Here is a 21,290-nt window from a genome sequence, read left to right as displayed (position 1 = left end):
GCTTGGCGCGCGCCCCGTGACACCGAGGCCGAGCGGGGGCATTGGGCTGACCGCCATGACCCCCCGGAGCCCGGCGTGAAGGGGCCAAGGTGAGCGCGGGCGGGAGGCACCGGCCGATCCAGTCCCGGGCCCTTGGGCCTGGGCCCCGGCGCGCGCGGCTCCGGCCGGGCCTCGGGCGTCTCTGTCGCTTCTCGTTTTCTGGTCTTTGGCAGCTTTTGTGCCTCTGTTCCTGAATCGGTTCCTACTGCCCCCGTGTCTGTTTTTCTGTCTCTCGGGTGTGTGTGTCTGTCTCCGTCTCTTATGTCCTGTGAATCTCTGCCTGTGCCTCTGTTGCTCTATCTCCGTGTTAGTTTCGGTGTTTTTACAAAAGGGTTTGGAGATAGGAGTGTCCTTGTGTGGTCTCTTTCTGCCTCTGTCATGTCTCTGTGTCTGATTCTCAGCGTTTTGTTCACGTCTCTGTGGGTTTGTGTGTGTTCATTTCCTCAGATTTCTCCAGCCCTCTGTTTCTGCCTCTGGTGCATATCCCCCGCCCCCGTCTTCACTTCTCACTTTTGCCCCCTTACCTATCACCTCCAATCCCGAAGTTTCTATCCAGGAGAATGTTGTTTGGTCTAGGATCTGCCCCTTCATCCAGGTTTCTGAGTTTCTGGTGTGGTGGTGAAGAAGAGCTCTGGCTCTGGATTCCGAGGGCCCTATTGCTTGCTAGCTGTGTTGTATTTGGCAGGTGACTTCTATATCCAAACTTAGTTTCCTGGTCTTTAAAATAGGGGTATTCATAGTTCCAACATCACAGGGTCGTTGTATATATATTAATTAAGATGATGCTTGTAAAGTGCCTAACAGTGTCTGGCACGTAGTAAGTGTATAGTTACTGGGAGCTCTGGTTTGTATTATTACTTACAGATTTTCTGTTTTACACATTAAGTGTTTGATATGGGTCATTTGAATATCCCTTGGAGGATTTTGCTATAACATTTGTACTCTTTTAAATCTAATAATTCTTTTTGAATGAACTTAATTTAAAAAACAGCATCACTCTCAGTATCTGTGAAATCCTAGCTTTGATGTGCTAGCTGTGTATATTTTCTAATGCACTTTAAATAAGTACACGGTATTAAGATAGTGCATCTTCTGATGTCACCCTTTTGGAAATGTTCTCTGTTTTTTCTCTCATAATAATGTTATTGAGTGCCCACTATCTATGTAGTCAAGCACTTTATGTAGCCATCTTTTTTAATCAACAGCCTGCCAGGTAGGAATTCTTTTCTTCATTTCAGAGTTCAGCAAACTGAATCTCAAGGAGGTTTGCTTTGCTGGTAGCTGATGTGGTTGGGATTCGAACCCAAATTTTATGTTCTTTTCCATTTTATGCCTTTTTTCTTCTCTCTTATTTCTCAGTCCCAGGACTCTTTTTGTTTCAGGGCCTTTGTCATTTCTCTTTTGTTCTTTCGCCTCACTATCTTGCCATGTTTCTATGTCTGTTTCTTTTTGTGTCTTTGTCTGTCTCACCATGTCTCTGGGTAGCTCCCTGTGCCCAATTTTCTCTGTTTCTTTTTTTCCTTGTTTCTTTCTCATATCCTTTTTTGTCAGTCTCCTCTCTATTTGTTACATCATCTCTTCAACTTAGTGTCTCTGATTGGGCCTGTCTTGGGACCCTGGCTGCTTCTTTTCAACTAATTACATCTTTCTTCAGGTACCTGGCTCCCTAGCCTGAGTTCAAGGCAGAGGCCAGCCTCTCTCCCCTGTCTCCCCCAGGACTAGATTGTGGTAGGCTCGGTAAATCTCCCTCCATGGCTTGTTGGAGAGGCATAGACTGTGATGGTCAGAGCCTGCTCTGGAACCAGGTTGCTCCAGAGGTGAGGTGTGTGTCCCTGGCCAAGGGAGTTAACCTCTCTGTGTCTCAGTTTCCTCCCCTGAAGTGGCTATGAATCATGGAGTTGTGAGGATTAATTGAGTTAGTATGTGTAAAGCACTTAGAAAAATGTCTGGCACAAGAGAAGAGCTGTGTAAGTGCTTGCTGTTATCATCATCGTTTGATTCACACTCTTCTATTTCTCATCTGCTGCTCTTGACACAGGTTAACTTGATTTAGGTTAATTTAAAAGTGTAAGTTTTGTAGTTCAAATCGGCCTTGGGTTGAGTCTGCCCTACTATTCCTAGTATATAACCTTGGCTGGATTATTTAATTTCCGTGAGTCCAGTCTCTAAATGCAGTGTTAAATGAGAAAATGTACATCTTGTGCTTAGCGAGTGCCTGGCACACAGCTAGAATCCAGTCAGTGGGGCAGTTATATTCCTTATCTTTCCTCCTTTGAGCCTTGGGTTTCTCCACCCTTGGGATGCCTAGTCCCCCAGCATCCCCTATAGTCTCACTGCCCTGGAAAGGATCTTACCTCTCCTGCCCATCTCTTTAATTCCTTCATTGGCCTCCTCTACCATGTGTCCTTATTTCTGCTGTGGATTCCTGCCTCCCCGCTACTCCAGAGGTCCTTCCTGCCCCCCCCTCCCTTCACACTTCCTTCCTGAATGTTTATTGAATGGTTTTTCTGGGCAAGCTCCTCTGTTGGGAAAAGCCACATCCAGACAAATGTGGTCTCTGCCCACATGAGCTTGTGGGTTGACCTTAGCCACAGAATCAGACAAATGAAGAATATAAAATCATGAGTGCGACTGAATGTGTAGACAAGACTCCCAGAAAATGGTGACCATGGTGTTTGGGTGTGGATCTGGGAAGTTTAGGTGGAACTCTCAGGGTGAGTAGGAGTCCCCAGGTGAAAGAAGGAGGAAGGGCACATGGGCAGGACAGAGGGTTTCCTGATACTGCTGACTGGAGTTCATAGAGTGCTTTCCATTTACGAGGTTCTCTCAGCTCCCTGAAATATCACATGGAGCCCCATTTTATGGAGGAGCAAACTGAGGTGCAAAAGTTCCTGGCCCGCCCAGGGTGGTCCAGCTAAGAAGGGCTGAGCTGGGGTGTGGACCTGTGATCTGCCATTGCATATTCTGCCTCACTGAGCAGGGGCCCCAAGCAGGAAGGAGCTGGGCAGGTTTGAGGAACTGAAAGATGCATGGAGGAGCTTTCAGAAGGAGGTTAACAAGGGTCACAGCCTTCTAAGCCACTGCTAGGAACTCATCTACCCTGAGGGCAGTCAGGACCCCAAGAACGGGGCACTTAGACTCTGGATGGTTGATGTTCAGTTTGTGTTTCTGAAGGTTCTCTCCCCTCTTCAGATGTGGTGACCTGCCAGTGCCTCCTGCAGCCTCCCTCTGCAAGTCACCCTATCTTTTCACATCCTGGGGGCCCCGCACCCCTGGCTGCCACCACCAGGCAACATGTCGACCTCTTCGCTTCGGCGCCAGATGAAAAACATCGTCCACAACTACTCGGAGGCAGAGATCAAGGTCCGTGAGGCCACAAGCAACGACCCTTGGGGCCCATCAAGCTCCCTCATGTCAGAGATCGCCGACCTCACTTACAATGTTGTCGCCTTCTCGGAGATCATGAGCATGATATGGAAGCGGCTCAACGACCATGGCAAGAACTGGCGGCATGTCTACAAGGTCAGCTCCCTTCCCCTGGGTATGGGTGCAGGGGCTCAGGTGGGAGGATGGGGACAAACCCTGTGGGTCCTACCTCGGTGGGCTTCCCAGCTCCCAAGAGGAGCTGGAATACTGTATTTTTATGTAAAATCACTCTTTTTTGTTTGTTTGTTTAATGAAGGCAACAATATAACGCTTTTAAGAAGTTTTAAGTCTTATGATTTATATCTGTTTTTGAATGAGTGGTATATTTGTAAGATTGTATAATCAGAAGGCCTGAGAGGGTTCGCAGTGCCTAGACTCCTAGTTACTTTCCTCAGCAGCTGAGTCCCAGATTCTAGGGATCATCTGTGGGTGTCTGTCCCGCAGATGTGTGCTCCCCTTCACACAGATGACTGTGCTGTGTGCATATGTTAGAATGGCACAGGTACATCTCATGTGCCTTGTCTTAAGGGAGAGATGTCAGCCTCAAAAGGCTGTGTAATGTTTGCTTCCATTCATCTGACACTCTGGGAAAGGCAGAGCCATAGGGACAGAATATAGATAGCAGGCTAGTTCTTACCACGAGTGGGGTGTGGGTGTTGACTACAAAGGGGCAGAGCAAGGGATGGTATTGTTTTGTATCTTAATTGCAGTGGTGGTACATGCCATACCTATTTGTCAGAACTAAGAGAGTGAGTTTTACTGTATGAAAATTAGACTCCAATTTATAAAAGGAAAACAAAACTCTATCTTAGGGAACACTCCCTATCAGGACATAAAAGATTTGTCACTTTTTTTTTTTTTTCTTTTACAACCGCAGAATATTCCAGTGTATGAATTGATCATAATTTAACTAGTTTCCTGTTGGTGGACTTTTTAAAAAGTGGTTTGCAGTGTTTTGCAAGACTGTTGTGAATATCCTTGTATATTTGCCATTTTCAAGATCTGGAATTGCTGGGTCAGAGGGCATGTGCATATGTAATTTTGGTTAATGTGGCCAGAGTGCTCTCCACAGAAGTGGTCTGATATGCTCACCTTAATCCACTGAGCAAACACACACATCTCAGGCTTTGGGAATGCGTCTCGGGGCAGGACTTAGCAAGTGGGTTTCCACTTTGACTGCTGCTCTGGGGGACCAGGGGCCTGGTATCCTCTCCTTGGGTCGCTCTGTTCTTCATGTTACTGCAAAGTGGCCCAGGGCATGGGCTGGGGCCAGGCGGCTGGATTATACTCCTGGTGGTGGAACCTCAGTCTAGTTCCTGGACCTATGTCCCTGTGGGTCCAGGATGTCAGTGTGAGGTCTGGCTCTCAGGGTAGGGGCTTGTGAGTGTTGGAGAGTCCTGTTGTTGCCATTTCTTTAGCAAGCATCTGTGGAGGACCTGCTCTGTGTGTCTTTATGGATAAGATAATGAGGCCCCTGTTCTCAACGGTCTTAGACCAGGGCCTTCTGTGGCTGGGCTCTCTGTCCTAGCTGATCTTCGAGACTTTCCGCCAAGGCGGGGATGTTATCCTCTGCTCAGAGATGAGGGGACTAGAGACCAGAGAGGGCACACCATCTGTAAGTTGGAGCAGGGAATTGAGGCTTGTTTCCTCTGGCTCGTGTTCATGCCCATCCCAACATGTTGGTTCATGGCTCGGGTTGAATCATAGATTGAGTCAGTTATTGGTTATTTATTGTGAAGGATTGGGTGGCATTTATCTAGCTGAGAAGTGGGGAAAGGGCGAGTGTTGAGGTGAGGATGAGGGACGGGGCTGGTGGAGCTGGAGAGAAAGGGTGTAGAGGGAGGTGAATCCTAATGACCTCTGGACAGCAGATGCTTCCTAACCATGGCTGGGTAGTGCTGCTGCAGGCATAGAACGGTGAGGCTTGGGCGGGGGTAGTGGACAAGTGCTATGGTCTAGGAGTCTAGAGAGTGTGCTGTGCTGGTGGCTGGGGGTAGGCATGCAGGGCAGGGGAGTGGCAGAGAGGTAGATGGGGCCTCTGATGTCAGGAAGGGCTTGGGCTGCTTCTTGAAGGTGAAGGGGAGCTCCTGTGGGGATGGGAGTGTCTGTGCAGGGAAGCAGCTAGATTTCTGAGTTCATTTCACACCTCTATTCTGAGGCATCCTATAGGCTGGCCCCTTGCTGATCAGTGATGGGAACCCAGCCCTCAAGCAGCTCCCGGGTGGTTGGGGGTCTGGTATGGAACAGTTAGACGGGTTGGCAGGTGTGCCATGAGGAGGGAACACAGCAGAGGATTTGTCTGGCTTCAGGCAATCGGGGCAGACTCCCTGGAGGAGGCGGTCCGGCTGGTCACAGGTCCCAGCCACCTTTTCCAGCCTGGTTCTTTTTAAGAACTTTTTAAAGGTAGATTTGTTGAAATGTAATTTGTATGCAGTAAAATCCACCCTTTTTAGATACAGTTCTCTGGTTTCTGATTGATGCATATATTTCATAACTATTACCATAGTCAAGAGGTAGAACGTTTCTGTCACCCCAAAAAGCTCTCCTGCAATCCTTTGCAGTCTATCCCTGCACTGGTCTAGGCACCTCTGCTCTGTTCTCTGTTCCTGCAGCCTCTCCTGATTCTTGGGGCTTCCATTTCTGTGCTCCCCATGGCAGAACCCATAGGGTGCTGGTCTGTGAGTGCTTGGGGGTCCCCAGCCCATATGGGTGTGGGGTTCCTGCTCCACACTGAACCTCCAATTCTTGATGCCGAGGATGGGATCCAGTCTCTGGTGCACCAGGGGAGGGTTCGTGGTGTCTGTGAAAAACGGCTGCCATTCGAGTTTGTGCTGCCTACTGAATTCTATCCTGAGAGCGGGTGTGTAGGGCAGGCATCACCTGTCACCCTTGTCCCTGCTGTGGTGTATGCGAAGAGCTGAGTGCAGGGGCTCAGGAATGGTCCACGTCCTGCCAGTGCCTCCCTTTCCTGGCTGGCCACCTCCCTCAGGCTTCACAGTCCCCTTCTGGAAGTGTGGGTGATGAGGATGGAATTCCCAAAGCCTAGCATCTGCGATGACCTGTATGGGCATGAGGGCAGGTCTTCTGTGTTCCCATTGTCCTTCACCATCATGGTGTCGTTTTCTTCTTTCAGCCCTAACTGGTGGGTTGGGCGGGAGTGATCTTTCTTCTTTGATGGATGGGGAAACTGGGGACCAGAGACGGGAGGTGGCTTGCTCAGGGTTGGTGGGGAGCTGGGGCTTGGGCCCATCTCTCCAGGGCCTGAGCTTTCCCACTGTGCCGGCTTGCCTGGCTGGTACTTTGTGGGTCTTATGTATGGTCCCTGTGGAGAAGGAGATGAGTTTTGGGGACCCAGCAGGCCTAGTTTCTGTGCATCCTCCCTGCATGTCATTGGGGACAAGTCTCGTTGATGAGTAGGGGGCCAGAGTTTATCTGGCACCTTGTGTGTATGGCCCTGTGCATCACACACAGGTTCTCATCAAGACCTCACAATTACTCCGTGAAGGAGGTACTTTTCTTCCTTTTTCTCCATTTTACAGGTGAGGAAAGAAACTGAGGCACAAAGAAGCTCAGGACCATCCAGGCTATGGTAGAGCTGGGAGTGGAGACCTGTAGCCCACCCTCTTGACCCTGGGCTATCACCTAATTTCTCTGAGGAATGCACAGTCTCAGTCTTTATTTTATTTTATTATTATTATTTTTTCTCTTTTTGTCTTTTTTCGTGTCCGGCAACGGATTGCAACCCTCAGTGTCGTGCCCGTACTGGACCGGGACCGGCAACGGGATCGCAACCCTCGGTGTTGCACCCGCACCTCGCTCAGCCATTGAGCGGGAACTGGTCTGTATGTGGGATCCGAACCCTCGGCGGGAGTGCCGCCGCGCTCCCAAGCGGCGCACTATAGCAGTGCGCCACCGGGCCGGCCCCTCAGTCTTTATTTTAAACCAGGGGTCTGCACACTGTGGCCCATGGGCCAAATCCTGCCCACTGCCTGTTTTCGTAAATACAGTTTTACTGGAACATGGTCAGGCCCATTCATCTGTGGATGCTGAATAGTTGAGACAGAGACCATATGGCCTGAAAAACCAAAATATTTACCACCTAGCTCTTTACAGAGAACATTTGTTGACCCTGTTTTAAACATTTATTCTGATGTAGCAGTACATCCGTGACAAAGCTAATTTAAAAATTAACAAAGGACTATTTTCCAGTTGCCCACTTTGAAGATAAGGTTTTAGATTTTTTTTGAGGTGTTGCATACAAACAGATCCTGTGTATACAACCCAATTAACTTTTACATATGTGTACACCTGTGTAACCTCACCCAGAGGGAGATGGAGGATGTGTCCGGTCCCCCAGGGGGCTCCCGCACCATACCCCTCCCCCAAAGGTCTGACTTCTGTTTGCCTAGATTGTTCTTGAACTTCACATGCATAGAGTCATGCTCGTGTGGTCTTTCGTGTCTGGCTTCCTTTGCTCACCATCATGCCTAGGAGGTTGACCTGTGTTGTTGCCTGTAGTGGTCGTTCATTTGTTTTATTTTTATTGCTGTGTATTTGGTAGTCCCACTGTGTGAGTTTACCACAGCTTATAAATGCTTTCCATTGCGGATGGATATTTGAGCTATTTCTAGTCCACAATCTTTTTAACTGCAATTCCAAAGTCCAAAGAGCAGTAAAAACAAAGTTTTTCATAATTCATTTGGCACAAAGGCTGACCCTGTCTGAGATGAGGTCATTTATGTAGTGTTTATCAGTCCTATTTAGTGTGACTATTGGCCTAACACTCTGCTGGGAGCGTTTTTTTTTTTTTTTTTAAATACATGTGGTATGTACACAGTCTTAATGGTTTGGAAAATTTTGAATTTCAAAACACAAGGGCTCAATATCTCCAGGAGTTCTGGCCCTGTGGCTGCTTCTCAGGCATGGGGTGTAGTAATAACACATAGAAATCACTTTCCTTCATTCCTTTCTCCTCTGATGCGTAAACACCTCCAGGGCTAAAGGGTCCATTACAGTTGTAAATACTGTTAATATACTCTCAAAAAGCCTTGCCAAATTTAGATAGCCTACCTCAAAAGGTTAGGGAGATATGAATGGCCCACAACACTGTGTTTTGGCAAATTTTACCTCTGTTTAGATAGAGAGCTTAGCTGCAATGGTGACTCTCCCTTCCTTTTTTTTTTGGTCTGTTCTAGACCTGGGACTCCTGGATGGGTTTCATGGGCTCCATGGTGTCCCTGGAATCACCTGAAAAATGTAAGGCATACCTTTTTCTGAGGATGGTGGCAGAGTCTTAATGGGGCCATGCCTCCTCACCTTGCTGTGGAGGACGGGGCTTGAGCCTGGTCTAGGAAGAGCCACAGAGACCTTTCCCAGGCACATTTTCTTTTTCCCATTTAATTTTAACTTGCCGGAAATAGAATTTGTTCTCATGTTATAAAATACAAAGATACTAAAGGGTGCAGATTGAACAGTAATGTTCCCTCCACCCTGTCCTCCTATTCTGGTGTTCTAGTGTGTTGCATGTCCTTTACAAGAGCCCAGGCTGGACAGTCACCTCAGGCTTATTGTTTCCCTTCGTACAAGTGGTGATAAGCTCCCTGTCCCCAAGTAACTCTCTACTTTGTTATCTTCAGGGCTGTCCCATATCAGTGCGAGTTTTTACATTCAAAAGTGGTGACACAATTCAAACTTATGAAACAATAGAGAAAACAGTCTAAGCTACCCTTTAGCATGATTTAACAAATGTAGTTTTTTTGGCCATGTTATTTTAGATTTTCATCTTAAAAAAATAGAGCAGACTCTGAGACACTCAGGGAAACCCAGGTTGAGCTGTAGTGACTGCAGCTGCTTTCTTCCTTTTTTAAATTTCTACTGAGATAGGGCTCACATATCATGCAATTCACTCTTTTAAAGTGACAATTCAGTGGCATTTGGTACATTCGCAATATTGTGCAACCGCCACCTATCTCTAGTTGCAGAACTTTTTCATCTCCTGAAAAGAAACCCCGTACCATTAAGTGGTTTCTCCCTACTTGTCCTCCTTCCAGCCCCTGGCAACCCATAAACTACTCTCTGTCTCTGTGGATTTGCTTATTCTGGATGTTTTACATCAGTGGAATCATATACTATGTGGCCTTTCATGTCTGGCTTCTTTGAGCAGTTTTTGTGGTGCATCCACTTTGGAGTACAGGTCAGTGCTTCATTCCTTTTTGTGACTATATCATACTCCATTGTGTGGACAGCTGTGTATCCACCCACTGATGATGTGGATTGGGGGACTTGAACCCCGCCCACCTCCCACGGTGCCCAGCGTGAGTGATGGGTGTGTCTTTGACCTGCAGGCCATGACGCTGATGGAGTACCTCATCAAGACTGGCTCGGAGCGCGTGTCACAGCAGTGCAAGGAGAACATGTATGCCGTGCAGACACTGAAGGATTTTCAGTACGTGGACCGTGATGGCAAGGACCAGGGTGTGAATGTGCGAGAGAAGGCCAAGCAGCTGGTGGCCCTGCTGCGTGATGAAGACCGGCTGCGGGAGGAGCGTGCCCATGCACTCAAGACCAAGGAAAAGCTGGCACAGACTGCCACTGGTTAGGCCCTGCGCTTCCCTTTCCTTGCCTTATAGCCCCCATTGGCTTAGAGTCTGGTCCTCTCCTGCTGAGACAGCCCTCCTGCTTCTCCCCTCTCTTCTGGCCATCAGGGACTCAGACTTTCCTGTCTTCACCTGGGACCTGGTCCTGCAGGCTCACCTGGGCCCCTTCTTTCCCCTTGTGTCTCCTCTGCCACTCTGAGATCCTCTTGCCCCAAGCCCCAGGGACCTAGAATGGAGAAATTTCATTCTGCTCACTCACAAGTATTCGCCAAGTGCCTCCTCAGGGCCCAGGTGTGTCCAGGCCCCAAGAGAGCAGGCAGAGGCCCTGACCTCATGGAACTGCAGCCTGGGCCCTGGAGCTTCCAGGCAGGTACACCCATGGTCCTGTCTGAGAGCAGTCAATGCTGGGGATGGGGGTTCCCCAGGATGTGGGGTCAGGGATGGCCCTCTGAAGGGAACATGTGTGCTGATACCTAAGGGAACTGTCCTTCCATTTGTGCCAAGATGAGGGAGGATGTCATTCCAGGCAGAGTGTGGTGCAGAGTTCCCCAGGGTGGCCTAGATAAGACACAAGGAAGGTCAGAGTCAGCTTGCATGTCACCGCAAGTCCTTTGGGTCTGCTTTTAAAAGTTTTAAAAATGTTGTTTGTAGTTGGTGAGCTCAGTTTGGTGGGTGGTGACCAGCATTTAAAAAAAAAAAGGACCCATACTGGCCAGCTGACCCCCCTCAAAAATAAAGAAAATCAGAGTGCATCTCAAATTGTAAGGCCAAGATCTGTCTCAGGAAACAATTTTGGGTAGGTGCGTCCTGGATTGTGCTAGGAAATGCATTTTATACAGACGGGGGAGCGGGAGGACTCACAGCTACGGAAAGATTAGTCTGGCTGCTCAGGAACCAGAGCAGGGAAAGCTGAGAGAACATTTAGGAGACTGCCGCTATTTTCTGGGTAACAGGCGGAGGTGTCTTAATTAGCAGATGGTCAGGATGTGGAGAAGACTGAGCCATGCATTACCCTGGAGGTGGGTTGACTGGACCTGCCAGGGGAGATGGAGCAAGGGGGAATCCCGTGATCACCAGGGGTCTGGCTGGAGGGATTGGCTTATCTGGAGGATATGAAGCCTTCTGGATGCGTCACATTTGGGGTCGCTGTTCTGCACCCACTTGAAGACATGGGGACATAGCAGGTGTGCATAGTTGAGCCAGGGACCCCAGAGTTGGGATTCTTGAGTCTGCAGATGGCATTTAGGGTAGAGAGAAAGTGTGAAGTAGAGGGAAGGAAGCCAGGGTAGCGTGAGATCAACCAGAGCCTGGGGAGGGGGAGGCTGAGAAGGGCCTGTTGGCTCATGGACAGTATAGGATGGGGTTGAGGTGGAGTGAGGAGGGATGTTGGATAATAGCTGGGAGGGAACTTGGGGTGCCTCAGGGAAGAGTTTTTAGCAGTTGGAGATCCTAGAGCAGAGGTTGTCAAACTTTTTCCTAGAAGGGCCAGAGAGTAAGTATTTTCAGCTTTGCTAGTCATGCGATTGTTGCAGCTACTTGACTCGGTCTACACCTAAATGAGGGAGCTGTACGCCCCTCAGACTCACATCATGGACTCTGAAATTTGAATTTTGTGTAATTTTCAAACATCTTGATATATTATTATTTTCATTTTTTTTTCAACCATTTAAAGATGTGAAAACCTTTCTTAGCTTACGGACTGGCTTTGGCTGAGAGCTGTGGTTTGCCAACCGCTGTCCTAGAGTGAGCTCTGTGCAGGGGGTGGGCTGGGGGAGAGAATGAGGGCAGTTATGGAACACATCCCTGAGACCCTGAGAGGGGCTGGGGAGGGCTGGTGGCCTGCAGGAAGCACCAAGACTGGTTGCTTCTGGGATGGTAAGGCCAGGGTGTTGTTGGCTTGGTGTCTTCATTTACTTGTGAAGTGTGAGGTGGGGCCTTTAGGCTCAGTGCAGGTCAGGGCAGCTCAAGGCCACAGGGAGTTGGTTGTGTTTAACCACCAGGACAGGGGCTTAAGGGTGTTTGCAAGGCAGAAGTTTGGCAATGAGGCGTGGGTGCCCAGCACCCTCCTAGGAGCCCTGGGAGCTCAGGAGGGAGCCATTGGGGTAAGAGGAGGGTAGGAGGGGGCCACAGAGGTGTTGCCCTCCCCACATGTTAGCCGTGCCTGTATCCCTATTCTTTGTCCCTCCCAGATGGTCACGCACCCATCCCATCAGTCCCTATCCCGTTCTTGCTCATTCTTCCCTCATTTGTCACCACAGCTGGTCACCCCAGTCCTGCCCACGTGTGCCACCATCCCTGTCCACATGCTCACTAGTGACCCTTGCTAGGGACACCACGCTGGTCTGGCCCAGGGCTTCCGGGACCGAGCGCAGGTGGGGCCATGGGACAGCTGCTGACCACATTGTGGGGTGAGGAGAAGCCAGGGGCCTGGTCATGGGTGAGAGGCCTGGACCCAGGTAGTGGAGGTGAGTGGGGACAGGAGCCCAGGACACAGGTGCAAGGAGTCTGGGAGGAGCTTGAGCAGACAGAACTTGCCTTCCCACCTCTCGTTGGCCCCAGGAGACGGTCTGTCTTGGCTTTGTGTGCCCTGTCCCTCCCTTTTCCTTGTGCTGCTCCTGTAACCAAGGGCTCCTCCTCAGTCTACTTCCCTCCCCTGACTTGCCTTTGGACCCCACAGTCTGAAGAGATGCTGTCTTTCCTCTAGATTCCAACCTTTCCCTGCCAGAGTTATAGTTCTCTACAAGCCTTGGAAACTGAGGCCTTGGCCTCCTCCCTGAGCCATGTTGGCAGCTTTCAAAGCCTGAGAGACCAGGGAAGAAGGAGGCCCCAATATAGACACCAAGGCGTTAGGTGTCCTGCAGGAGCCCTGGTGACAGTGCTCAGAGGTTCCTGAGGCACCTACCTTTCCTTATCAGCAGATTTCTGCTCCTGTCCTTTCCTGGTGCCTGCCCTTCCCGTGGGGGTGCCTGCCCCTCCCGTGGGGGTGCCTACCCTTCACCCGTCTCTAGCCTCCCTTGGCCTTCAGAAGTCTTGGGGGTGGAGGGAGTTGGGGGATTTTGGAAACAGAAGCCCCCAACTGTCTAGGCCATGGGCTTTCTTGTCTCTTGCCTCGGTGTCTTCGTCTCACTCTACTTCTCCCCGCCTCTCCCAGCCTCCTCAGCAGCCGTGGGCACTGGGCCCCCACCTGAGGCCGAGCAGGCATGGCCGCAGAGCAGTGGCGAGGAGGAGCTGCAGCTCCAGCTAGCCCTGGCCATGAGCAAAGAGGAGGCTGACCAGGTACCAGCTGGTGTGTTGCTGCACCAGGGGGTTTGACTTTTGTTCTGCCATTCCATTTCCATGCGTCACCCTCTGCCACCACCTGCTCCCCTCATTCCCAGGCCTCCCCCTCCTTGCTCTTTCTGAGCGCTGACCCTCCCTGAGGCCTGCGCCCATGCTCGCTCTGCCTCTCTCTGCTGCTCCACTTGCTCTCTGACCTGGTCTTCCTCCCCAGTCGTGTCCTCTGGCCTGTCCCTCCTCCCTTCCTCTCTGGGTGCCTGTCTTGCCCCTGCCCTTCCCCTGCCCCTCTGTCATCTTTCTCTCTGCCCATCCCTCACTGGTTTGGGGGACGGACTGACTGACCACCCCTCTGATTCTTTGTCCCTGTCCAGCCATGGCTCTCCATCTGTCCATCCCCCACAATCCCCTGCCTTCTTGGCCTGCCTCTGTCTGTGATTCTGGCTCTTGCTTCTTGTCCCCTCTCCCCGCCCTGTCCCCCTCACACTCTCTCTCCCCCAGCCCCCATCCTGCGGCCCTGAGGACGACGTCCAGCTCCAGCTGGCCCTTAGTTTGAGCCGAGAGGAGCACGATAAGGTCAGATCAGCCTCCCTGCCCCTCCCGGGGCTCCCCCAGACTCCTTCTCAGGTCCTGTCCCCTCACCCCTTCCTGAAGTGCCCCCACCTCTCTCTCCCTGGTGCTGCCTGGCCCCCAGTCACAGGCTTACATGTGTTCAGACCTCAGTATCTTTAGCTGTTGGGTCAAACAGAACCTGTGAGGCGGGCCTGCTGTGGCTGCTCTGGGTGATGCTGGGAGCCCTTCATCTCCCTCCTTCCAGTGCAGGAAATATCACAGAGTCAACTGCTCTGGAAGGAGGCCAGGATGAGAGGGGCCACTCCGTCTTCCCCTGGATCCAGTCTCCTAGCAGGGCGAGGCCTGGGCCATTCCCCAGCACAGCACTCCCCAATCGTCATCCCCCCAGACCACATGCTCTTCCCCTTGTCCTACCTTGACCTTTGACCCAGGTGTCCCACTCCCATTCCATACATTGTTCACATCCCATTTTAATTTTTCAGTTGCTTTTGTCAGGGTGGGAGGGAATTGTTGGGGGCCTTACAGGATGGGGGGGAGCAGTGTCCACCTCTGTGCCAGCTTTCTGACCCCTTCCCCTGGACGCTACTTTTGTGCCCCAAATAGGAAGAGCGGATCCGTCGAGGTGATGACCTGAGGCTGCAGATGGCGATAGAAGAGAGCAAGAGGGAGACTGGAGGCAAGGAGGAGGTGAATGTGGTGGGGGAGCTCTCTCTGTGCTGCCTGCTCCTCCCTTCACTGCTATTTCCTGTTGATCTGCTCTTGATAGCTCCTGTGAGCATCTGTTCATTTGGTCATTCATCCCAGCTCTGGCCAGGTCCCTGGGTGGCGGAGACTGAAAAACAAGACCCTGGAGCCAGGAGCTGGGTTTCCAGGACTGGCCTGGCTCCTCGCTTCCCACCGGAGCCTTGGGCCAGGGACTGACCAGGCCTCTCTGCAGCCACCTCTCCTGCAGTGGGAGCCAGGCCCTGCCACGCCAGATGCTGCTGCTGCTGTTGCCATCACAGCTAGATAAGAGAAGTCCCAGAACAGCTTGACATGTGCCATAGGAGGAGGACATAGGGCTTATCCTTCATCCCATTTTCTCAGGCACCTCCTAAGTGCCAGGCTGTGCACTAGACACCAAGGACCGACTGCTGAGTGAGAGAGGTGTGGTCCCCACCTTTCCTGGGCCTCCTCTCTGACAGTGCAGAGGGACAGTGTTTCCAAGCTCTGCAACTGTATGGCAAACCTTCCCAGAACCTCTCGGCTTCCACATCATGCTTTGTTATTTTTCTTGGCTCTGTGGATGGGGCTCGGCTTCACAGTTCTCCATGTGCCAAGGCCAAAGTCACTCATGTGGCTGGGGCCAGAATATCCACACTAGCCTCATTCTCTGGCTGCCTCCTGTGGCCTCTTCCTGGTCGGTGGTCTGTCCCAAATGTCTTCACAGCATAGTGGATACTGCTGCCACCCCCCGAGGGCAAGGCCTGAAGGTGGCCGGCATGTGCCACATGCTGTTGATCGAAGCAGGTCCCAAGGGCAGCCCAGATTCAAGGGATGGGGACACAACCCCCTCCCCATGGAAGGGGCAGCAGATAGCTTGTGGCTGCGGGTCAGTGGCCACAGTGGGACTTTATTGATAGAAAAGCCTGCTCAGGCTGGCCTTAGCTAAGGGTATTTACCAGTGCCCAGCACAGCTCAGAATGATCCACAGTGACTGGAGGAAGTTGGTCCTTGTACCACCCCTTCTCTCCCCCATCTCTTCCCTCTGCTCCTTCCATTTTGTGCACAGGGTGGGGAGGATGGATGTGGCTACTTAGGGTGAAACTTGGCTCTTCTCTCCCTCTGCTTCCCTCATGGATAATGATCGGGGGTGTGTGTATGTGTGTGTGGGGGGGTACCTCTACTTTTAGAGATTGGGAGCTCTGGTTAGCTGGGCTAGAGTTGTGTACCCACCCCCAGAACACGGGGATATTATTTGTCTGCATGCGTGTGAACTTGTGTCTTTGTGTGCATGTGCATGCAGATGTGTGTACATGTGCATGTGCATCCCTGGAAAGCCCACAGCATGATGGTGGCTGCAGGGCAGTGTGTGGGCATCAAGAGAGAGGTGCTCAGGGTGACCTGGATGGGAGATTTAGTGAGGGCTTCCTGGGGGAAGGTGTGGAGTGTGGGTGGCCAAGGTGTGGTCGGAGGGAGGCATCGAGGTTCTACCTGTTGAGGGGAGGGCTTGGCCTCTGTCCTCATTCAGGTGACCTGGGGGGTCAGATGGTCTTGAAGGTCTGCTGGGCTGCTGTGCGAGAATGGACTGAGGGGCTAGAGTGGGAAGGCCACCAGGTTGGGGGCTCTTTGGTGGTGTATGTGTAGGCAGAGGCAGGCAGACCCAGGAACTTGAGGAGGAGAGGATGGCCCGGGCATCTGCATCCCTCTCCTGTGTCTTCTCATGGGTATCTCCTGTGTGGATGCTCAGGGCCCTGGCTGCCTTTCCATGACAGGGCCCAACTCCACCCTGGCCCACTGTCCTCTTCTTGCTTCTTGAGAGTCCTTCTTTCCATGGTGATCTCCGAGGGCCTGACCCACCTGCCCTCTTATGCTCCTTTTTCTTCTTTTTCCCAACAGTCGTCCCTCATGGATCTCGCGGACGTCTTCACAGCGCCGGCTCCTCCAGCAGCCTCAGACCCTTGGGGCGGCCCAGTGCCCATGGCTGCTACCATTCCCACAGCCATCCCCACCTCAGACCCATGGGGGGGACCCCCTGTCCCTCCGGCTGCTGATCCTTGGGGTGGTCCAGCCCCAACGCCGGCCTCTGGGGATCCCTGGACGCCTGCTGCCCCCACTGGACCCTCTGTAGACCCTTGGGGCGGGACCCCGGTCCCTGCAGCTGGAGAGGGGCCCACACCCGACCCATGGGGAAGCACCGATGGTGAGTGCCCCTGCCTGCTCAGCCACAGTCCCTTGCCTGTGTGCACCTGCCCTTGGCTGGCTGTGCCCTCAGGTGGTGCCTGGCAGCAGTGGGGGCGCGCCCTGGGTGCTGTGGGGGTCCCGAGAAGGAGCCTTGGGTGTGGTTGGGGGTCAGATGAGAGGGTTAGAGAAGGGTGTGTGAGATGGGTGGCTTGAAAGACTTGGGAGGGGATGCCAGCTCAGCTATGGGACTTGGAGAGACTATAGCCAGCACAGAGTCTAAGCATGATGTGGGTATCTGGGGAGGATGGCTGGTGAAGCTGGGGTGGGGGCAGGCTGGACAAGGGACAGAGAGCTGAGGGAGGGCTTTGAGCAGCATGGGCAGATCTGGGTAGGTAAAGAGCAGGCTGAGGCTCTTCATTCCGGCCAGGTCTCAGGGGCTTCACAATGAGGTGAGGCTTCAGGGGTAAGGAGGGCTTTGCCAGGAGTGGGGCACAGCGGGAGAGGCCTGGTGGTATGAACACCCATGGCTGGAACAGAGCACATGTGTGGGAAGCCAGCTGGTGTGTGCTTCTGGGAGCAGGACCTGGAAGAGGTGCTGGGGGGAGAGCATTTTTGTGCAAACAGCCACAGATTCAGAGGTGACAACCCCCCAAATGCCCGGGCAGGTAAGTCCTCCAGCCCCTCATGCAATGCCTTCCTCACCCAGGTGGGGTCCCGGTTAGTGGACCCCCAGCCTCTGATCCCTGGGCACCAGCCCCAGCCTTCTCGGACCCCTGGGGGGGGTCACCTTCCAAGCCCAGCACTAATGGCACTGCAGGTATTGGGCAGATGCTGGGCCTGGAGACCTAGGTGCTGGGGTGGGGGCAAGGGGCGGGCAGAGTCTCAGGTGTGTGTGTCGGTGTGAGTGTGGGAGTATAAGTTAGTCTCGTAGAAGATACCTGAACTAGAGGAGGGGGGTGGGGGCAGGGCCCCCTGGGTGGGAGCTGAATAGCACATCCTGGCTCCCTTGGCATAACCCTCCCCACAGCAGTTGGGGGCTTTGACATGGAGCCTGATGAGTTCTCTGACTTCGATCGACTGCGCACGGCCCTGCCAACCTCTGGGAGCAGCACAGGTGAGCTGCTGCCCCCTTTGCCTGAGTCCACAAGCTTGGTTCCCCCATTCCCAGGGGCCAGAGGGGAGGCCTCCTTGGTTCTTCATGAGCCCTGTCCCAATTGTCTGCCTCCCTCCAGGCTGGGTTGGCTGTGCTTAAGGGTGAAGAGTTCATTGGATGGAATGAGCCAGACCCACCCACCCATCTTTTGAAAAAAAACGTGTAACTTTGTTTTGGAGTAATTTCAGACTTAGAGAAAAGTTGCAAAAATAATAAAGAATCCTCTTTTGAGACTTCGCACCTAACTGCCCACCTCTGACCCCTCTCTGCTTCTGGGTTGTTTTTGATCATGTTGCAGACTTCTGGGTGTTTCTAGGGTGTTTCTGTGTTCGTCTCTAAAAACATGGACATCTCTGTTCTGTGTAACAGACAGTGTAGTGACTGGAATCTGGAAAGTGGCACCGACAGACTGCCCTCATGTCTCAGAGCCCAGGGTTGGTCCTCAGCGGGTGTTGCATTTAGCTATTTTGGCTCTTCAGCAGCTTCAGCCTGCAGCAGGCCAGTGCATCTGTTTGGGTTTGTCTGAGGTCTCCTCGTGCAGATAAGATCCTGTCTCTGCTTCTTGGGCAAGAGGTGGTGCAGGTCTCACCAGAATGTCTCATCAGCACCCACTAGTATCTATTTGCCCGTGACAGGTGATGTCAACTTTGATCACTTTCATTTAAAAAATTTTTTTGAATTAAGTAAACTTCTGTAGAAGTGCAACTAGTAGTTAAGTCAGGCACCATTGATTAAGTCAGGCACCACCAAGGGAGAAAGTGCGGTCTTGACACTTCCCCTTCTCTTTCCTTCTAGGTTTAATTTAGATTAACTGTCCAGTGTGCAGTTTTTATTCTGCTAGGCCTTCCCCACACCATACATATTTGTGCATTTTTTTTCAACATTAGATAGAGATCTTTAATATATTAAAAAAAAATCAGACCTCAAGCCAACAAATGTCAAAAAGTCTTTTGGGATCATTGGTGACTGCTGTTGTTTCTCTACTGTAAAGTTCCTATTTAGGACTGTGTAATTAGTTTTTGTGGGGGAAGCTCCTTTGAGACTGGAAATACCCTGTGAATAGTCCTGGAAGGTCCTGCTTTGACCTACTGGGTGTAGACACCATTGATGGTTCTTCATGAAACAATTCTGGCTCTGTGGACACCTTAACTCCAGCATTCCTTCTGCATCTGTTAGTTGGAATCAGACTCATCTAGGTTTTTTGATTTTTGGTTTGGCGGCTGGCAAGTAAGGGGATCCGAACCCTTGACCTTGGTGTTATGAGTCATTTAGTTTTGAAACTGAGCTCTGCCACTTGACATGCTGGCCCTGAGCAGGCGATGCTCCCTCTCTCTGCCTCATTTCTTCTTGAGGCTTCTGGACACCAGACCCTCTAAGGGGCACCCATACCAGTCTGTCTTTCTCAAGCCTAACAGGGACCTCAGCTCCTGCCCCATCTTCCTCTGCTCCTGGGTTGGAGCCCCCCTGCCATCTGTCCCTTTCTGAGCACCTTTCCCTGCCTCTTCCAGGAGAGCTGGAACTGCTCGCAGGAGAGGTGCCCACTCGCAGCCCTGGGGTGTTTGACATGAGTGGGGTTGGGGGGTCTTTGGCTGAGGCTGTGGGGAGCCCCCCGCCTGCAGCTGCCCCAACCCCCACACCCCCCACACGGAAGACGCCAGAGTCATTCCTGGGGCCCAACGCAGCCCTCGTTGACCTGGACTCGCTGGTGAGCCGGCCAGGCCCCACGCCGCCAGGAGCCAAGACCTCCAACCCCTTCCTGCCAAGTGGTGAGTGTGGCCTCCCTGAGGCCCTGCCAGAGTAGGCACCTCATGGGCAGGGACACTTGTCCCCACCTGCCCACATGACCCAGACAGACACTTGATGGGTGGCCCCACTGACTCTGCTTCGTGTCTCTGTCATTTTCTCTCCCTGCAGGAGCGCCGGCCACCGGCCCCTCCATCACCAACCCCTTCCAGCCAGCGCCCCCTGCGACGCTCACCTTGAACCAGCTCCGTCTCAGCCCCGTGCCCCCGGTTCCTGGGGCGCCACCCACCTACATCTCTCCCCTTGGTGGGGGCCCTGGCCTACCCCCCATGATGCCCCCGGGCCCCCCAGCCCCCAACACTAACCCTTTCCTTCTATAATCCAGGGCAGGAGGGGGACCTGGCTTTGCCTGGATTCCTCATTCCTGCTCCCTGGGAGATCAGTGTTGTGAGTGCATGTGAAACAGGGGACCCCCTGCCCTTACCCCAGCGCCCTTCCCCCTCCTGGGGCCCACTCACACTACACCCTCTTTCCATGTCCCCCACCCCACCTCCCCAAAGAGAAACTGGACATGGGGGATGGGGAGGGGAGCTGGCCAGAGGAGGACCCCTTTCCCGTGGCATTAGAAGGGGGAGGGACAGCTGGGGTCTCCCAACCATTACCCTCCTTCCAAATTCCTCACCTTTCCCAATCAGTGTTTGAGCCTCCGTGTTCCCCTAACGTACCCCTTGGTGAATCCTTGGTGATGATTTTGGCAACTTTGGGAATAAATGGCAATTCTCATGGGTGTGGCTCCCCCAAATTCCCATCTATGATTCATGTGTCCCTCAGAAGCTCCTTGACCTGGGGCTCCAGGGGCTCAGAAAGGGACAGATTTCAGGGGGGTATCCAGGGCTTGGATCTTGTTTACCTTTGGGGCAGCTGGGAACCAGCTCTTCTTTCTCAGAAGCCTTGATTTCCCTGACCCTCCCAGATTCTGTGGGGGTGGGCTTGGTTGAGTGTAGAGAGGCCCACAGGGCCTTGAAGAGTTGCAGCCATGCAGGTCCAGATGCTTGTCCCTTATGAGGGCCAGGAGTCAGCCACTCAGGGTTCAAGAAGCCCCGCACTGGAGATTCTTGGGTGCAGGGGCTTCAGACAGATGCTTGTGGCAGGAGATCCCAGGATGAGGTTAGTGACATCCAGGGTTTGGTGAGATGGTAATGATATTAGGGATTCTTACTGAGAGAGGACCCATATTCAGGACACATGTTGCCATTGCCATCACCTGTGCCCACTGCAGGCAGCACTAATCCGTCTCGGCACTCCTTGGAAACTGCTGAGTCAACCTCTACTGGCTGAGCTGAGTGGACCACCAGGTGCCACCTGTTTGCCATCTCCATATGTCTTGCTTTGTACTGGACCACGTCTGATGAGAATCATTCCAGTGACTCCTCGGGCCACCCAGCGAGGTGGGTGCAGCTGTCATCTCCATATACAGGTGAATGTTAGCTTGTCCCAAGCCATGCAGCCCAGGAGTCTTAGTGATGTGGCACCCACCCTCCCCCTGTGCATTTTATGCAAACAGGCTTCCCTTCCTGTGTGGGGTCTTCTTCCATTATTCCCTG

General features: G+C 52.4%; 1 protein-coding gene across 4 annotated transcripts; it reads left to right on the top strand.

Annotated features, from left to right (window-relative positions):
* The first annotated feature begins 3 nt into the window (after nt 1-3).
* EPN1 (epsin 1) lies at nt 4-20,488 on the top strand. Of its 4 annotated transcripts, none has more exons than XM_008582206.1 (11): nt 4-89; nt 3,232-3,561; nt 9,810-10,059; nt 13,213-13,337; nt 13,836-13,910; nt 14,511-14,594; nt 16,506-16,809; nt 17,497-17,607; nt 17,821-17,904; nt 19,452-19,709; nt 19,858-20,488. In XM_008582206.1, the coding sequence occupies exons 2-11, from the start codon at nt 3,334-3,336 to the stop codon at nt 20,064-20,066; spliced, it is 1,728 nt and encodes a 575-aa protein (XP_008580428.1). In that variant the 5' UTR covers nt 4-89; nt 3,232-3,333; the 3' UTR covers nt 20,067-20,488. The 4 variants fall into 4 exon arrangements, with proteins under 4 accessions (XP_008580428.1, XP_008580427.1, XP_008580429.1 ...); XM_008582205.1 differs by having other exon boundaries at nt 17,818-17,904; XM_008582207.1 differs by lacking the exon at nt 13,836-13,910.
* Nucleotides 20,489-21,290: the final 802 nt, after the last annotated feature.

The sequence above is a fragment of the Galeopterus variegatus genome, unplaced genomic scaffold (genome assembly GCF_000696425.1).
Source record: "Galeopterus variegatus unplaced genomic scaffold, G_variegatus-3.0.2 Scaffold2545, whole genome shotgun sequence".
Taxonomy (NCBI): Eukaryota; Metazoa; Chordata; class Mammalia; order Dermoptera; family Cynocephalidae; genus Galeopterus; species Galeopterus variegatus.
The sequence above is the reverse complement of the archived record's forward strand: the minus strand, read 5'-3'. Positions and strand labels throughout refer to the sequence as shown.